Source organism: Boleophthalmus pectinirostris, unplaced genomic scaffold (genome assembly GCF_026225935.1).
Source record: "Boleophthalmus pectinirostris isolate CB_2022bp ecotype Guang Dong unplaced genomic scaffold, ASM2622593v1 HiC_scaffold_20, whole genome shotgun sequence".
Classification (NCBI taxonomy): domain Eukaryota; kingdom Metazoa; phylum Chordata; class Actinopteri; order Gobiiformes; family Gobiidae; genus Boleophthalmus; species Boleophthalmus pectinirostris.
The window spans coordinates 25,218,148-25,237,691 of NW_026571153.1; the positions used below are offsets into that span (position 1 = coordinate 25,218,148).

A 19,544-nucleotide genomic window follows, 5' to 3' on the forward strand; every position below is an offset into this window, starting at 1 on the left:
TGATGTTTTAAAGCTCACAAGAGTCTATTTTGTGTAATATTGGACCTTTAATTACAATTACAACCTGCTCTCCCTCCCTCTCCTCTGTTGGTCACGTGTTAATTGGATGTTTAATTGTTTTGCTCGTGTTGATGATACAATAGTCCGGTGTAACGTGCTCACTCCCGCCCCCCAGCGCCTGTCCCGGGCGCAGCAGTAACGGCATTGGCATCGTGGAGGGAGGCGAGCGAAGAAGCGTGCGCGCACCGCTACTGGCTCCGCGTCCGCTCTCCAAATCTCGTCTTTTCTCCTCCGACCTCCTCCTCTTCTTCCTCCACCCTCCTCCTCCTCCTTCTCCCCCCCCCGCCTCAACGCTTCTCCCGGACCCGAGCTATGCGCACTGGACCGCGGCTGTCCAACGCGCCGACCACCGCTCCCTCCACCACCGCCACCACCGCCGCCACCGTCAGCTGCCGCCTGCAACCCCGAGCCCACGCACTCGCCAAGCCGGCTGACGAGCGCTCCGGGCCGGCCACAGCAGCGTCACTGTCCGCTGCTCGTCTGGCGCTCTCCGGAGGACTACATTTTATAACGAGGTGAATTATTTTAGATTTCTCCATTACGCTTAGACATTTATCATGCACAGAAGCTCGTACGCGACTCACGGATCTATATCTTGAATGCCACGGTCCCGCTGACTATAATTTAAAGCCATTTGCGATAGTTGGATAGATAATATTGATGGTTTTAGCCAATGCACTGTACATCGATACGAGGGAGTGAATGGTGAATTTGCGAGCGGGCGCGGAGGAGGACGGATCGGCAGCCTGTTGTGCATGAACCCGCTTTAAATCTGAAATTAAAGCGTAAAATTTCCCAAATTTCCAAAATCCACCCGGAATTAGAAACGTCTTCATTACGAAAAACGTGCCGAAGTTTGTTGTCATACGTGGAAGAAGTGATATTATTGGAATTTGACGCTTTTTTTTAAATAACCAAAACGTGTCCGTACCGTAATCAAGGAAACGTCCACACGCACAGACAAGCGTAGACTTTTCACATTGTAACGGTTTAGATCTGGTACTACATTGAATTACGGTGTTTTTATACGTATATCCTGGAGTGAATGCAGAGAATAATATTATATTTTTTCCAATAACTTAAACTTTATTGTGAAATTCATAACAAAAATAGAAACGTCTGAAAAAACGGGGTAAAATTAAGTGTGAAATAGTCCTAAAACATTTCATATCATTAAGACAGGGCTATTATTGCATTGAAAATCTCTTTACAGTGTGCATCTTGTAGGATAGTAGTTGACATATTTTGAAGTAGTAGGCTAGTAGTAGTAGTAGTTGTAGCTGTAGGAGTAGTAGGAGTAGACTTAAGCAAACGTTATTGATCCACAAGGGACATTACTTGGAGTCAGTAGCTCACGTATCACAATATATTATAATAAAACACTCAAAATATAATTGAAAATAATAAATTCTAAATAAGTTGCAAAAATAACAAAAGACTGGGGACAGATATGGCAGAATTACATAAACGTAGAACATGTACAAGTAACTTAGAACTCCTAAATGCTCTTAATGTACTTTTAAAATGTTGCTTATTTATTAGTGTTGTTCTGGGCCTTGAACAAATTTCGTTCTGTCGTGCGTTTCTCTCGTGTGCTTCAATGACAAATAAAGAACCTTGAATTTTGAACCTTGAAGTAAAAGTAAAAATACAAATAGCCTATAGCTCAGTTCTATACACAAGATCGTGAGGAGAAACGGTGCAAAGATGAAAATAGTGACAGAAAGTTATTTATTACTTAAGGGTAAGCAGTAGTAGTAGTGGTGAAAAAAGTGCTCGATGCTGTTACAAATTGCAAATTTATAACATCAAAAAATCAACTGAAGTAAAAGTATTAAAGTACCTGTTTAAAAATGTACTTAAAGAGTAACAAGTAAAACTATTTCACACAAATTTTCAGATCTTATAAAGCTTCAAATGTAGTAACTCTTCCTTGCAGTTTTTATTTCTATATTTTGTTTGCTCTAACTACAAATGTGTTAAAAATAAACCCTCAGCCTTCTCAAACTATCATAAAAAAATACTTTTACATTTTTAATCCAGTTCAAAAATGTAGTGGAGTAGAAAGTACACATACTTGCACTCAAATTTAGTAAAGTAAAATAGTATAAAAAGTATCCAATTTGTGTTGTATTGTTGTATTGTACTTAAGTAAAGTAAAGTAAAGTACAGATACCTAAAATGTATACTTAAATACAGTACTTTTACCTTACGTTCTGCCACTGAGTAGTAATTTTCTGGTGTTATCTGGTGATTATTGTACATACTTTTTGCAGTAGAAGCAACTTTTCATTAAACAATATCTGAACTTTGAACTGAATCCTATTGTTAAAACATATAATTTATTATATTTTAAGCTGCACAAGTTCCACAGATCTAACTTGTAATTTGGCTCGCAAGTCTCCATGGAGATTCTTAAGTTCATGGTCATACTGGGGAACATTTTCGGCACATCACCGCGGCGTCTCCGAGTTTTACAGCGCACCTTTAAGTTCATATTTTAGTCTTTTGTGTAACTGATTTAGAGTTATCCTGTCAATGAGTTTCAGTATTAGAATTTCTCATCTTTTATTTTCTTTAGCAATATTTGGCGGTTCAGAATCTGTTATCGTGACAGGTCTAGTCCCCAGTGTGAGAAACATGTGATCGAGAATGTCCCTGATTATGAGTGAATGAGGGGCTAGTGTTAGGATGACTCTGCTCCATTGTTTTGAGTGGACAATGGACTATAGTCGCTTGTTTGGGTCTGGACGTATCACATATACAGAGACAGAGACATGCACTACCAGTCAAAACTTTACACTCCCCCTTTCTTCTTCATTCAGTGTTGTTTTTGCTTTAAGACATCAGATATATGAAGCAAGATACATGGAATTATGCAGTAAGGCAAAAAAAAGTTAAAAGGCGCATATTCCGCTGTTTTCTGATCTATGTTCTAATGTTGTTTCCTCATCGCAAACAGACCCGGAGTCGTGTTTTGTTTCATTCACACGTTTAACTCACACATCCTGCATATTTACTCTGAGTTTGTCTCTGCTTCTCTGCTCCACTGTCTTTTTAAACTCCATACACCTTCACAAGAATGATTTGGATGATTGATTTCAGACTATCTTTTTATTAATGCAAGGAAAGTGTGCGTGTGTTTGCTTGTTTGTTTAACTCTCGAACCACTCACCCGACTGATCTTAAATTTGGAGGGCGTCGTCCTAATGGTGCGGGTGTGTGCAGTGCCAAGTTTCATGTTGTTAGGGCGAAAAATGCCAAAGATCTGGTCTTCAAAACAAAAGCAAAAGGTAGCAGTTAACTTGAAAACTGCCGCTTCATGACATCACAAGGTGGAACAGAGCATTTTGAGCTTTGGAGATGAAGACAGACCAATAATAAATGATTACTCAAACATGTGTGAATGAAACAAAACACAACTCCTGGTAAGTTTTTGAGGAGGTAACAACATTTTAACATGACTTAAAGCTCACAAGAGTCAATTTTGCGCACATTTAACTTTTTTTGCGCACATTTAACTTTTTTTGTTGGCTACATAATTCCATATATCTTGCTTCATATATGTGATTTCTTGTGTATGTATATAAAATATAGAAAGTAGTAAAAAAAATAAAGAAAAAATATTGAATAAGAAAGTGTTTCCAAACTTCTGGTGTGAAACATTGGAAATAAGTAGGAGCGTTAGAGACTCCAGGAGCGTTAAAGCTGCACTTTGTAACTTTTCTCTTTGCTTTTCTCCATGGATATGTTATTACTTAGCCTAGAATATTCCAGAGTGAAGCATTCAAACTTATTTATATCTCCACCAAGCCAAGTTACAGATTAGATCTATACAAAGTAGGGCTGTCAAAAGTATTGAAAATAAGATACTAAAACTAATATCAAAACTACTACTGTTGATACTAAACTACACATTCACAGGAAAAATGTGGGCTTTCAGTTTGAGTTTGATTTCGAGCTTTGTCAGAACGAATATATGACCTCATGGGAAGATAAATTGTATGTTACGTGAAATGTATTGTTTTAAAATTACATCCTTTTACGGAAATATTTGCAATTTTATCTTCATTGTGGTATCGTAATCAGTATTGAGTATGGAGTGTCTCACAGTTTTTCAAAGTTATTTTTTCAGCAATAAAAAACCCTGTAATTGAATAGACGCCAGATGAGACAATTTTAATGCTATACTGTGGAATATTTCAGGAAAAGCTATTTGATCTCCATGGAGACGAGCAGATGCTAGAACCTCCAACAGATAAGTGACATAGTGCACCTTACAACCTTAACCACATCCAAGAATCTCACGTATCTCAGAACAGGGAGGGCATCTGACACACAGGGAGGGCATCTGACACACAGGGAGGGCATCTGACACACAGGGAGGGCATCTGACACACAGGGAGGGCATCTGACACACAGGTGCCTTTCAGAATGTGCTTGTAGATGTCTAAACTGGGCTAGCAGCTTTCACACAGAGTAAAAAGACAGCGTATAACTCAAACTTAAGTCACTCAAAGAATATATAAAATCAAACCAATTGTAATTGTAAATGCAGTTTTTACAGTGCAGCATCAAAGAAGAAAGAAAAATAAAGTATAAGCAGGAAGTTGGGTGTTTTTCAGACAAATACAGGAAGAATAAAAGAGGACGTGAAATTACAGAAGTGTTAGAGGCACAGCAACAGATCAGTCTATTTAGCACAACGAGAACCGAAACTTAAATACAATTTTAAAAATACATACAAACAATTTTCAAATAGACTGCGTACTTGTGGAAAAATGTGTGGTTTTTTTCATGTATTAGTGTATTTTTGTGTAGGCTACTACTATGTTGACTTATTGTTCAGTATGTGAAAGATGGAATGATATTTTTGGGGTCAGTTTTAGGCTGTTGTGTGTACTTTTTCTTTGTAGTACTGGGAAATTTTTTAGTTTTTTTTTTTTTTCTCAGTACGATAAAACTAACTTCTTCTGTGAGTCATATTCTGCGGTTTATTTATTGCAGCTTGTGAGTGTAGATTTAGAATACTTCTACTTACTTCAGCAAATACTTCAGGATGTAACGTCATCGACATCACTCGATACAATATTTTCACGATATGTATCTCACCGTACGATATGTATTGCAGTATTTTGTGGAGACTAACAAAACTTTGAATATGCTACTTTTTGTCATGATTGAAGTAATTAAGATTTAAAAGTGTTTAATAACAGTTATTTCATCATGTAGATTGGACTGAAACAGAGCAAAGGATCATGGTCTATGTAGTTCTCTCTGTTTTTAGTTGTTGTTGCACCATAACAATGAATTTAAACAAACAAACTTGTAATTGGATATAGGGCTGGGCGATATGGATGGAAAAAATATATCTCGATATATTTTGCTATATCTCGATATACGATATATATCTCGATATATGTTCAAGAAAAAATAACCCCCTAAAACTGAAAACTGCAAAAACAAATCTGCCAAATTCCACAAGGTCCTTTTTTTTTAAATTGAAGTGTAAGAGGTCGGCAGTTCATATAGGAACATTTAAGATTACAAAAAAACCTAATTACATAAATAATAATTTAACTGTAAAATAAAAAAAATAATACATATTTCCTTCTTTTCATTCATAAATAAAACAACTCAACACAAGCTCATCTTTGCATTAACTCTGTTATCCAGAACCAGAACCATGAGCTCCTTCAGCAGAAGAAGCTCAGGATGTTCCTTATTTCAATAGATCCATGTTCCTCACCAGCAGAAGGAGCTCTGAGGTTTAATCCCACAATCCACTGCAGATCAAACCCAACGTTTCCAAACACTATTGTACAAGTGACACTGCAGCAGATTATTAATTAAAATCTTCTGCATAAATAAACTTTACATTGCTAAACTTTACAATAAATAAAGCATAACGAGTCTAGAGCCGCATCAGCCCGTTTGAGATAATAATGTGTTTAATGCAGTTTTGCGCACATGTGTTTACATTTTACAGAAACGAAACTTAAGCACATGGTTCATTTGCATAAACAGCACTTCTCATGCAGTTCAGCTCGTTTAGCTTCTTTCGGGCTAAAGGACACGACTCGGTGGAACATGAGGATGTGCTGCTGATGGTTTTGTCTGTAAATGGTGGAAAAGGTTCGTGGTGCTTGAAGCTTTTCACTGGCACCAACTTTCGGCGTTCACAGCGATAGTGACGAGTGAAGGAGACGCGAGCGAACAAAATCAGGGAGGTGGGGGCGCGCGGAGGCGACGAGAGAGAAGGTAAACAAGCGAAGCGGCGAAATCAGAATTGAATATAAGCATCATATCGATATATACGATATGTCAGAATTCATATCGAGTTTAAAAACTATCTCGATATATTTAAAATATCGATATATCGCCCACCCCTACTTTGACTGCCTAATCATCCCGTGTTTGCAGCGAACATTTAGTATGTGGAGCACCATCAAAGCAGGATCCCGTTTGTTAAGTGAGAGGTGCAGAAGACAAACAGGCTGAGCTCACACTTTCTTGTTTTCATGGTTTTACTGCAACATCACGTCTTGGTCGCTTTACAGTGGAAGGTGTTTCTTGGTGAACAGTTGGTGCCTTTCGATTTGGTGTTGACTTTTAAATCCGTAACCAAGGTGGAGCGAGGGATTGGGATTTTACTTTGTTGTTGCTCCACATATAAAATGTTCACTGCAAACTCGGGATGATTAGGCAGTCAAAGGTTTCCTTTTCGTCTTTCCTGTGGATCAATACTGCCCATCGCATTCGTGATGCATCTATTTCTTCATGTTGTCTGCGCTGAAATGAATCATGGGATATGTAGTTCTCGATGTTTAGCTTTTGTTACTATACAAAAGCAAAGAAAAGCAAAGGAACTTATAATTCGATATATTGTGACAGTCCACGATATTATTGTGAGACTTTTGACAATACGATATCACATCATTTCAGTTATTGTTATATCCCTCAAGTACTAGTCTATCAAACTTGAGAATTTGCTAACGTGGCAGAAGTACTCTTGTGTATCTTAACTATTGTTTTGTTTCTTGTGACATTTTGAGCAAGACTTTCCACATTATTTTAGAAGTTTTGCAAGGAAATTGCTGCTAAAAAATTCTTGAATCTGGACAAAAGCTTTCTTTACTCTGAAAATTGTCCGGACTTGAATTTTTGTTTTGCTGTAGATCTTACCTGGATGACTGAGGGATCACCCAGAAATACAGGGGAAAAATAAATATTGCTTTCATGTTTTTTTGTGTGACTTTTTTATAGTTCAGTTCTTATACCAATTTTCAATATATAGCTTTAAGTATTGCCAATATCTGATATCGGCCGATACGAGTGAGAGAACTAACCCTAATGTGATGTGTGGTATTTAATCCAGAAGTACCTACAGAAAAAACTTTGTATTAATAAAAGTTCAAACGTTCTGACACTTTCTGGGACTATGACCAATAAATCGTCAAATTACATTGATTTATTGGCACAGAGGTTAAGACTTCAGGCTCTTGTAATGGGGCTTTCCTAGTCAAATAAAGTATAAATCCTTAAAAATTTCTAAAAAACTGTCCTGGAGCATTGGATACAGATGTTTGTTTTTGTTTTTACCAGATTCTACATCTATAATTCACTCTCCTCTTTTCCACAGGAGCTGAAGGGCGGAGTCTGGTCTGTGCGAAGACATCTGCTCCTCCAAAGACTGAGGCCGGGTCTACCTTTCCTACCTCCTCACCCGCCTCCTATCTCCTCGCTCGAGTCCTATCTCCTCACTCGTCTCCTCGCCTGTGACCTCTGATCCAAAATGGCATCCAAGCTGAACCCAAACGTCCTGTACGTGGAAGGACAGGGCGAGTCTTTGGGGTCTCCTCAGGCTGAATCCGAGCGCACTCATATCGTAAGTAAACAGATAAAGGAACTCTATTTAAGATTTAGATTTTACGTTTTCAAGGTGCATTGTGTAACTTTTCTGGTGGAGGTTCAGTCAAATGCTTTTCTCCATGGAGATGTTATTGTTTTGTCTGGAATGTTTCCCAGTATTGTATAGATGCATCAAGAATTTTGCTTTGATGGTGCTCCACATACAAAATGTTCACTGCAAACTCGGGATGATTTAGGCAGTCAAAGGTTTCCTTTTTCGGCGTTCCTGCGTATCAATCCTGCCCATCACCTTCGCTTTTCACAATTTTTCAATTCCATTGGGAAGGGAAACAGTTTGAACAGAGGTTTGCAGTCACACACATCTGATTCCCTTTTGCATTTATGGAGTTCGCAAACAAATTTCTCGAGATGTTTTCTGCTGTTAGGACATCCAACAACCACACAATTAAGAAGTCCGAATCCCAAAACTAAAATACGACAAAATCAGAACCTGAAACAAAATCGATATGGTTCAAAAGACTAGAAAAGACTGACTTTGTCAATAGACGCATCCCACTGGGAAAACAAACATGGCACTTTGATGCTCACTTTTTCGGAAAATTCTTCCCAATATGCATTGCGCAATGACCGGAAGTACAAAATTCTTGATGCAGCTATTGAATCTAACTATCTTAAAGCAGACCAAACCAGCCCCAGTTACAGGTCAGATCTGTGGAGAGGCAACCCCGCTCACAGTCAGAATGTCTGTTTTTCTAGAAAGGATGTAACGATATCCAAATCTCTTGGTATGATATGTTCACAATTGATGGTTCTGTCATGATCCAATGATTTCCTAAGATTTCAAAGAGGTTAATAACAGTTTTTTTTTTTTTATGTAGTCTGCACTGAAACAGAGCAAGGGATCATGGTCTATGTAGTTCAGGTGTTTTTAGATCACGGTGCACCATAACAATGAATTCAAGCACAGATACGATATTATTGAGAGACTTTTGACGATGCAATATTACGATATTTTGGTTATTGTTACATCCCTATTTTCTAGGATTTTTTTAGCTATAAAACCTGCTGAAATTGAATCAATTTGAAGAAGAAAATTTTAAGTTTAATGTCATAGTGTGAAAAAGGTACATAGTGCACCTCTAAATTCCATAAACCTGATCTGATCTGTGTACCCTGATGTTTAAATCAAATATAGAATTGACTATATATATAATTATAGAATTACTAACTATTCTAACGGTGAATTATTCTTAATTACAAAACATTGGACCTGATATATTATTCATTTATGTTATAATCTGGTGTTTTGGTTGAAAATGATTATCCAGTCAGAAAGCAGAATGAGCCTTACATGAGTCTCTCATTTGGCCAGTTTCAATGGTGAAATCCAGTTTGTTTAACCTTAAATGTCTCTCTGATCTGATTGGTCACTACCTAAATCCTAGCACTCATAGTAATCATGATTCAGTGCTAGTGCAGCCTCTGAATTCTGGAGGTTCTGAGTTTTCACATGAGGCCTGTCCATATACTGAGAATGAGACAAACTTGGATGTGTCCTCCATCTGCAGGTTAAAGCTCTAGTAACACAGGCTCAGTTGTGATTCTAGTTACTTTGTTATAACTGTAAGAGCGTAGGCAACTTCCGTTTTTATATTTGCAGCTACTACTGTCATCACTCCACTAAACAAAAGTCTGATTGTCACTTTATTAATTTGTTTAACAATGGAATGAATAAGTGTGACCGAAGCCAATAATACTCCTGTGAGTTTCATATGTAACCGGATATTACTAAAATAAGAGCCGATTATGAAGTGCAGGTTTCACTTCTGAGAAAAAGTGAACACTGAGCCGATCTGGTTTTACCACGAGAGTCTAGACCGCACGAAACCCTGGCTATTCTGAGCTCAGAGTGACGCCCGTTTTGAGCGCGCTCGGTAGAGGCGTCTATCACGCAGGAAGTGCTATCGCAGCTTCACCAGAACCAAACTGAAACACTGTAAAACTCCACAATCACTTCATCAATGAGCAGAGTTTGTTTGTTTCTTGCTTTTATACCAAAGTAAAGGTGCAATATGTATCTTTTCTAGTGGAGGGCGTCTGGCATCTATTTGTCTCCATGGTGATGTTAATTCTTTGTCAGGAATGTTCATTACAGAATATTTTTAAAAGTTCCATATTAGGATATTTTCTGATCTATGTTATAATCTCGTTTCCTCATTTCAAACAGATCTGGAGTTGTGTTTTTTTTCATTCACACATTTTTAACAAACAAATTCTCCATATTTAGGCTGAGTTCTTCTCTCAAACTGACTCTGTTCCTTGTGATGTCATGTGGTAATACAGGAAGTGCTCCACTGTGTTTTTAAACTCCAGACACCTTCACTAGAATCATCTGGATAATTTCAGCACTGGAATTGCCCATTTTTACTGAACTAAAGTTAAACTACAACCACATGACATCACAAGCCGGAACAGAACATTTTGAGCTTTAGAGATAAAAGATGACTCAAACATGTGTGAATGAAACAAAACACAACTCCAGGTCTGTTTTTGAGGAGGGAACAACATAATGTGACTTAAAGCTCACAAAAGTCAATTTTGCGTAATATAGGACCTTTGGAATAATTGTCCAGAAGAGCTTAAATCATGCACCACTTTCTTCCACTTTAAAAAAGAAGTTTAAATGTTTAACTCTGGGCAGATAGATAGATGAATTATGATACTTAATTTTTATTCATTTTTCCCATAGATTTTTCATCTTCATAACTCATTCGTTTATTCATTTGTAACTTTTTGGTTGGGTGTCCGTGACCTGCTCGTTTCTATGGATATGTCATTGCTCTGCCTGGAATGTTCCACAGTATGACATTAAACTGCTCTACCTTATATTTATTCAATTACAGGTGGATTTACAGCTCAAAAATACCGAGAAAAACAAACATTCTGTGAGCAGGGTCGCCTCTCCACAGACCTGACCTGTAACTTTATCTGGTTTGGTCTCCATGAAAACAGAGAGACATTCCGGACAAAGCAATAACATCTCCATGGAGAAAAGCATTTGACGGACCCTCCACCAGAAAAGTTACACAATGCACCTTTAAAACACGGGATACTGCATAATGCTTTAATAACTTAGCTGTTTATAAAGTTTCAGAAACAAATGTTAAATAAAATTATAGGTCTGGTGTTCATTAGTTTTCTGGTGGAGGGTCCGCCACCTGCTTGTCTCCATGGAGATATCACTGTTTTGCTTTGATTATTCCACAGTATAGAAATAAATTTGGTAATCACAATGGAGACAGGTTAATGGTCAGCTCTATGGAGATGCAAGCCTGCACAGGTTTTTGAGGTATTTTTGAGCGATAAACCACTTGCAATTGAACAAATGCAAGGGAGATATGTTTAATGCCCTACTGTGGAACATTCCAAGCAAAGAAATAACATCTCCATGGGGACAAGTAAGTAACGAACCCTCCGTCTTAGAAGTTGCGTAGCGCACCTTTAACATGTAGCTGATCATCCTTGAGCAGGCTTTCGAACTTTTTATTTATATGTTCATTTATTTATTTATTTTTTTATTTTCAGAAAGTTTATGGGAAAAAAATGTGAGAAATTTCGTTCAGGAAGTGTGGAGTGGGCGATCACTGTCGAGCTCCATAACTTTGATGCTCTGTTACTGTTTCGTTCCTTCCTTTTGCGATCGTTATGATTAAGAATGATGCCTCACCTACACCTTTTCACTCTTTCTGCATTTAAATACTACTGTTTCTGGATAATGTCAGAATACACCTGTGACGAATACACGAATGAGTAAAAAATATTCCACAGTATGGCATTAAATTTACCTAGTTGGTTATATATCATCTATGAGTGTGTTTTGCTGAAGAAAAAACAAAAAAAAAACTTGAAACACATACATTCTTACTGTAAGCTGGCTCGCCTCTCCACAGATCTAAACTTTAACTTGGCCTTGTTGGCATCACCTGCTTGTCTCCTTGTCTCCATACCTGGCAAAGCAGTAGCATCTCCGTGGAGACAAGCAAATGGCAGACCTCCCAGCAGAAAAGTAACACAATGCAGCTTTAAGCCGGCTTTGCAGAGATCTAGACAGATCTCTTTGGCTTTTCGTGGGTTTCTGCTTCTTGTTTTGTTGGTGGTTTTCAGATTTTAGAATTTGATTACCAGTGTTGTGAAATAACTACTGAGAATACTAATTCTGAGTACAGTTCCTTCTTCATTTGGTGTTATGCAGAATGCAATCACATTTATAGAAGGAATACACAGTGGTACTTCATCACACAATTTAGGCTTCAAACTGCACTTTATTGGAGAGGAAAATACATAACACAAGTCAAGTGGTGCGTGCATGTGTGATTTCTCCTTTTCTAATCACTGATAGGAAATGCAGAACAAACTGTGAAGCAAACAGTAAAGCTTTTTTTAATTCTGTGTTTTGTCTTTACACTTTTATGACACAATGTAAAAGTATTCTAAGTATTCAGAACACAGTACTCTGATTGGGCCATGTTTTAGAGTATTCAGGTATTCAGTATTCTGTAACTAAATACATTTTCAAAGTATTCTTCCTATCACTCGCGATGATGTCATAGTCCCAGATGAGGACAAGAGACAGATTTTCCCTATTGATTACAATGTACTTTACCATGAAATATCCAAAAGGTAAATTCACAAATGTGGACCTTCGACCCAAGACTCACTATCTGCATTTTAACAATATTCATTTTAGCTGCAACAGCAATAGTGCCAGTTTTAAAGTTTGTTTTTGTATTAATCATTGCTGTGACAACGCTGTGCAAACTTTTCATCACTCAGTCTGTAAATTCTACAAGTTAAAGTGATTTTTCTTTGTTTGAGGGCGGAGAAGGAGCAGAGGAGTCCTCAGACAGCGATGGAGAACAAGAGGAGACGTCTCACAAACTCATCCGCAAAGTGTCCACGTCGGGACAGATCCGAGCCAAGGTACCACCACACCTCGCCTTTAAAACACGCTTCGGTTTTCTGTATTCTTTTTTATTTTATTCCATAATTTCTGCTATTTTGTCATGGTGCGTTGGTCTGGTCTATACATACATTAACATTTGGTGGGCAGTGGCGGAGTTAGCAATTTGGGGGCCCTAGGAGAACTTGAGTTTGGGGTCCTCACTATAATGCACAGTTTTTTTGTTTTGTTTTGTTTTTAAAAAATATATATTTATTGTCTGTTTTTCTCCATTGTTCTTGAGACATGCACATCTCTATTTATTTGAATTATGGTGGATTGGAAACTTGTCTTACTAGTTTGGTCGTTTAGTAGATAACCAGAACTGAAAGTAGTTTTGTTTTTTTGCTAGTACAGTTACATTTTTGTTTACATCCATTACATATGATTATTATTATTTTTCTTATGATTATTGTTTAAAGTAAATTACTCTCATTTAATGTCATATTGAGACTACAATGGGGGAAATTGGTTGGGGGCCCCTCCAGGTTTGGGGGGCCCTAAGCAGCTGCCTACGTTTGCCTAATGGTAACACCGCCTCTGTTGGTGGGTAGATTTCGAAAAGTTGAGTGTAAAATTTAACCTGATTCTTTGCTGTAACATCATGCTTGGGGTGTGCTACATGTATTTATATTGGTGGAATGTTCAGCTGTTATCATGGAGACACAACTTTAGCAAACACTGAGATTAAAGTTTAAGATGTTTCTATTGATTACATTGATTACTTTGTACCATTGAGACAGAATGCACCTGTTGGCAAACACTGTCAAAAAAGTTTTAAGATCATCAGAAAACTGAAGGAAAAACTACAACATTGATTTAAAGAGCACATTTTCAGGAGCCTGTCATCAGTCCGAGCGTTCATGGTCCTGTTTAGGAGTTTGATTTTCACAAAAAGGTGAGAGTGACTCACTGAAAAACTGTTGGCTAATGGAACTGTAATGTTATGTGTGATTCCCATTTTCTGAGCTGAAAACTGCAGCTTTCCCTGGCGTCCTTAAATGAAGCCTCGATCAATGAACACTCAGGGATCTGGGCAACCCCTGTCGCCACGGAGACGGCATCCCATAACGCCCCATATTTGTTCCTGTTGTAGATAAAGGCCTCAGATATCAGCATAGTATTGATTATGAAACGTCTGCGTCACAAACACACCCAATGAGAGCTTCAGAGAGTGAGCTCAGAGCCAAACGAGAGGCTCATGATGAGGATGAGAGCTGTTTCCTCATCACAAACAGACACATGTTTAACACACAAACCCTGCATATTTAGGCTGAGTTCTTTTCTCTGTTCCACCTTGTGATGTCATTAGGACTGCTTGTTTATGTAAAAAATCATTACTACGATTATTTTAGTTAATACTGATATCATGATTATTCAGACATTTATTTTGTTAGTTACACAATGTATTTATTCAGCAATTCTCTCAAAAAAACCAACCCTAAAACACTTTACTGATAATTTATGCAAAACTTTCAAATTGAAAATAAATATAGGTTACAAATATGTACCTTAAAACAGTTTTGGAATGTATAAAACATAAAATAAATAAAAAAATGTAAAATATAGAACATGAAATAAGGCATAGAAAAACATAAATGTATCCAATATAAACTATATATCCAGCTGTTCTCTACTTATTTATATAAAAATATCCCAAAATAACACAAACTAGAACTCACACTAGGACAGTTGTTGTGGGTTCTGTGTTCCGCACTCACACCTGCACAACTGAACTGGGCCACGGCTGATGACATCATCACACGGCGTTTGTTTGTTTACATGTTGTGCAGCAGAGCTAACGCTTTAGAGGAGAAAATAAGTCCAGCGGCAGAAATATCTATTAAATAGTGAGACAGATATGAGTCCTACTGCGATACGTTCCTCTGTCTATGGATATAATCAATACTGTAGCTCCCATTACGCACCGTACTCACAACACGTATCCTCGCAAACTACTGTCATCGCTCCCTGGTCCTCACTTTCATCGGCACATAAATCGTTTCAACACAATTATATGAGTTTGGAGATCAAATCAAAATCACAGTCAAAATTCGATTAATTGCACAGTCTTAAATGTCATGTGGTAATACAGGAAGTGTGTTTTTAAACTCCATACACCTTCACTAGAATCATTTGGATTATTTCAGCCCTGGAATTTCCAATCTCTACCGAACAAAAAATAAAAGATAAATGCTAACTTAAAAACTACCGCTTCATGACCTCACAAGGTGGAACAAAGCATTTTCAGCTTTGGAAATGTGGACAAACGAATAATAAAGGATTATTCAAACATGTGTGAATGAAACAAAACACAACTCCAGGTCTGGTTTTGAGGAGGTAACAGCACTAAACATAACTAAAACCTCACAGGAGTCAATTTGGCGTAATATCGGACCTTTAAAGTGCATATGACAGGTTTTTATGATTTTGGTTTACACAGTATTCCTTTAATATTCGCTGTGTTTTAAGATGGTAAAAGCTGCAGATGTTATAGAGCTGATGTGCCTGTTAAATTTCAAGTCTAAGACCATTTTTACCCTTAGATTTCTAACTTGATCTCATTATTAGCCTTTTTTATTCATGAGTCGTCTGGACAATTTCTGCTTTTGTTTTTTTTTGTTTTGTTTGTTTTTTAGTCACCATCTGGGAGCTATTATTAATCACATAGTATTTCACTTTCACTTTTTACACGGCACATTTTTAAATATAGTCTCCCAGAATTCCCCTTACGCTCAGTCCTGCTCTGTTCTGTCTCATTAAAAGCTTATATTAAAGGTGCTAAGTGATTTCACCCGTTTAACATCATCAGATCGTTGAGTTCTTCTCCCAAAAGTCCTGAAATAATTACAGCGATGGAGCGATGAAGAGGCCTTGTCCTTTACCCACCCGCTAGACTCATGAACGCCTTGATTAAAGGTGTAGAATTACTTATACCTTTTACTGATCCCCGGGGTGTGATGCTAACTGTAGGCTCTGCTCTGTCTGAAGCTCTGTTACCCAAGTTAGACTTTAATATGAGCTTTGTTTTAACACTATCTGATCAGAACAAGACACTACAATTTAAAAAGAACCTATATGTTTAAAAAAAACAAAAAAAACAGATTCAGATCCAAGGTTATAGAGTGAAGCGTTGCTGTGAAAGGAGTTCATTTATGGAATAGTCTTGACAAAGATATAAAAGGATAAAGTACAATGACGGCATTTAAAAAATATGAGAAAGAAAACTAAGTTGTTGTGCATAAACGTGATGATCTCTGTTTGCAATTAATTAATATTCTGATTGAAATGAAATGTAACTTTTCTGGTGGAAGGTCCGTCCAATGCCTTTCTCCATGGAGATGTTATTGCTTCGTCTGAAATGTTTCACAGTGTGACGTTAAACCTTTTTATCTTCATGGAGACCAAACCAGACCAAGTTACAGGTCAGATCTGTAGAGAGGCGACCCCGCTCACAGTCAGAATGCTTGTTTTTCTAGGTGTTTATGAGCTATAAACCGACCTGTAACTGAATAAATGTAAAATAGAGCTGTTTAATGTCATACTGTGGAACATTCCAGAGCAATGACATCTTCAGGCAGGTGATGGACCCCCAACCAAAAAGTTACATAGTGCATCTTTGAGTTTTCAGATCATCTTAAAACCTTTTCTGACAGTGCTTCCTAGGGGTGTAATGATATTCAAGTCTCACAATACGATATCGTCACGGTATGAACCTCACGGCACGATATTTATTGCGATATCGTGTAAACTCTCACGATTAGAGATGTAACAATAACCATATCTCTCTGTACAATATTTTCACAATATACATCTCACAGTACGATATTTATCGCGATATTTTATGGAGAGTAACAAAACTGTTAATATGCTTCTTTTTCTTCTTAAAATGGCAAGACTTAATCCAAAGAACTAAGATTTAAAAGTGCTTAGAACTGTTATTTCTTCTTGTAGTTTACACTGAAATGGAGCAAAGGATCATGGTCTATGTAGTTCCCTCTGCCTTTTTTTTTTAGCTATTGCTGCACCATAACTCTTAATTTAAGCAAAAAGACTTGTCCACGATATTATAGTGAGAACTTTGACGATAAGATATCACGATATTTCAGTTATTGTTACATCCCTAGTGTTTCCTAATGTGTGCACCTAACCTCCTGGGAACCAAAGAAAAAAGTGTATTTCTCTCTATTTGGAGGTAAATGAACACCTTAACATGTAGATTTTGTTAATTTTTTTTTTTTGTATTTATAATTTTGTAACATGTCCTCTGTAATGGACACCAGGGACATTTTGGCGTTAAATCCATGTGAAGTTAACATCCTATCAAAAAACAAAAACAACTTTTTTGATGAAGCTTCTACAGTCAACTCAAAAGGTTTTTAGACTCCCTTTTAATTTCTTACTTCATTTTTTATCATAGTGCAGCCACAAACTAACTCCTATTGAAGAGTGTGTCTCTAAACACTTAAAAGATCGACTAGTTATCTCAATCTCCACTATAAAGGACACAAATGAATGGGCCGGGTCTCAGGTGGTTCTAAACATTCCACCATAAACATACATGTAGAACACCCCCAGCCTGTTGTCACTTCAAAGCATCAATGTAGCTCCACATATTTACAGATGTGTGTTTTTGGGTTAGAGTGGTCTGGGGTGGTCTCGTATGGATCAGACAGAGTTCATTAGAGTTCGTTAGGCCGCTGTATTGATTGGGAAATGTATTGAGCTGTTACAGCTGCCAAAAAAGCTGTCTGCTTATAGTCTGTGGCCTCAATCACTGAAGTAGATGATTTTAAAGAGGCGATATTACGCAAAATCAATTCTTTTGAGCTTTCTACCATGTTATAACGCTGTTCCTTTGTCAAAAACATGCTTGAAGTGGTTTTAGATGTCATCCATGCATGTTTGAGTAATTTAGCGATCTCTCCCAGGCCCTATTCAAACCCTGCAGTAATATTATGTGCAAAGCTCCGCCCACAAGCATGCTCCCACACTACAATTCTCCATAAATATATTAAACATCATATACAACTGTACACAACAACTTCACAAACCTGATGCGATGTGCAGTAGTTTCAATAACGGGATGCGCGCTGATTGTGACTGTGGTGGCGCTCTGAAGGGGGAGTGATTTAGGATGGAGAGCAAAGCGAGAAGAAACTCAGAAAGTTATAAAACATGTTAATACGTTTTTGGAAAAATATAGCATTTTCAAAACAATAAAAGGTAACATGGTGATGTAAATGTTATGGATGTAATGATATCCAATTCTCTCAATACGATATTATCATGCTTTGCATCTCACGGTACGATATTTGTTGTGATATTTTATGTAGACTAACAAAGTTTTAAATGTGCTACTTTTCTCTCGTCATAATCCAAACATTTAAGATTTAAAAGTAATTAATAACCATTATTTCATCATGTAGATTGGACTGAAACAGCACAAAGGATCATGGTCTATGGTTAAAAAAAAACAAAAAAACTTGTAATTGGATATATTATGATTTCTCATGATATTATTGTGAAACTTTTGACTATATAATATCACGAAATTTCGTTTATTGCTACATCTTTACTAAATATGTTATGTGTTACAGTAAATACCCCATAGAAGTAAAAAATACCCCTTCTTTAATTCTTAAAGTGGTTGCACTCTTTTTGTCTAATGCAGACATGTCAAACTCAGGCTCGGGGGCCAAATTCGGCTGCAATATAATTATGTTTGGTCCACGAGATCATATCAAATATATATTAGACCTGGCCCGCCGGTATGACTCATGTGCCGCTAATACTACTACTACTAATAATAATAATTGTTATAATAATACTAATACTAATACTTTGATGAACTTGTATCCAAGAAGAGATGCCAAGTGTTTGTATCTGCTTTGGACCCATGTGTATCAGAGTAAATCCTAGTCTAGCAGATTTAGCTCGGATTAATGTTTTCTTTATGATTTTTGACTGTTCATAGTTGAAAGATTTTCATTGAAGTAAGTTGTTATTTTTGACTGGTTGCTGCCTTGTGAAAAAAAAAAAAAAAAAAACTTTTAAGAGGAGTTCAAAACCTACAGATAGAGGCTATAGAGACATTATTTATTTAAAGTGTTGTTATTATTTTATATTCTGCTTGTTCTGGATTCAATGTTTAAGCAAAACTATAATTAAACATTTATTTTAATATGAAAAAAGTTTAACATTACATATCTCTAAACTTGCATATATTATTGAAATTTGGCCCACGTTTTAAATTTTGGCCCCTGTGAATTTGAGTTTGACACCCCTGGTCTAATATATTGCAGATTTATTTTAAAAGCAGCTCTTAGGGTTGAATGTAAACATATTGTGGTGCGCTGTTTGCATGCTAGTTGTTAGCTTTAGGGGAATTCTGAGTGGATATTGCTCTGTTGAATGTGTGGTTTTATCTTGTGCTTTCATAGTGATAATAAAGTCTATAGGGTCCCTGATACGTTGCTGCTGCAGTGAGGATTTCAGCAAAATTATCTGTAGTTTGAGTGGTTCAGATCTTCGCCAGTCTGGTGTTTGATACGAGAAATTTCAGAAGAGAAAATCCACTCTGAAGTGAGATGGTTCTGTTGGTGATTCATTG

At 37.1% G+C, this 19,544-nt stretch overlaps 1 protein-coding gene across 1 annotated transcript in view; it reads left to right on the plus strand.

The window, feature by feature from the left end:
• Positions 1 to 219: 219 nt before the first annotated feature.
• Positions 220 to 19,544, plus strand: part of si:dkey-172j4.3 (diacylglycerol kinase eta) — a 103,227-nt gene continuing 83,902 nt past the window's right edge. Inside the window, exons 1-3 of the mRNA XM_020917760.2 lie at positions 220 to 575; positions 7,703 to 7,948; positions 12,808 to 12,912. Coding sequence (XP_020773419.1) covers positions 7,856 to 7,948; positions 12,808 to 12,912 — 198 coding nt within the window. The 5' untranslated portion in view covers positions 220 to 575; positions 7,703 to 7,855. The remainder of the gene's footprint in view (positions 576 to 7,702; positions 7,949 to 12,807; positions 12,913 to 19,544) is intronic.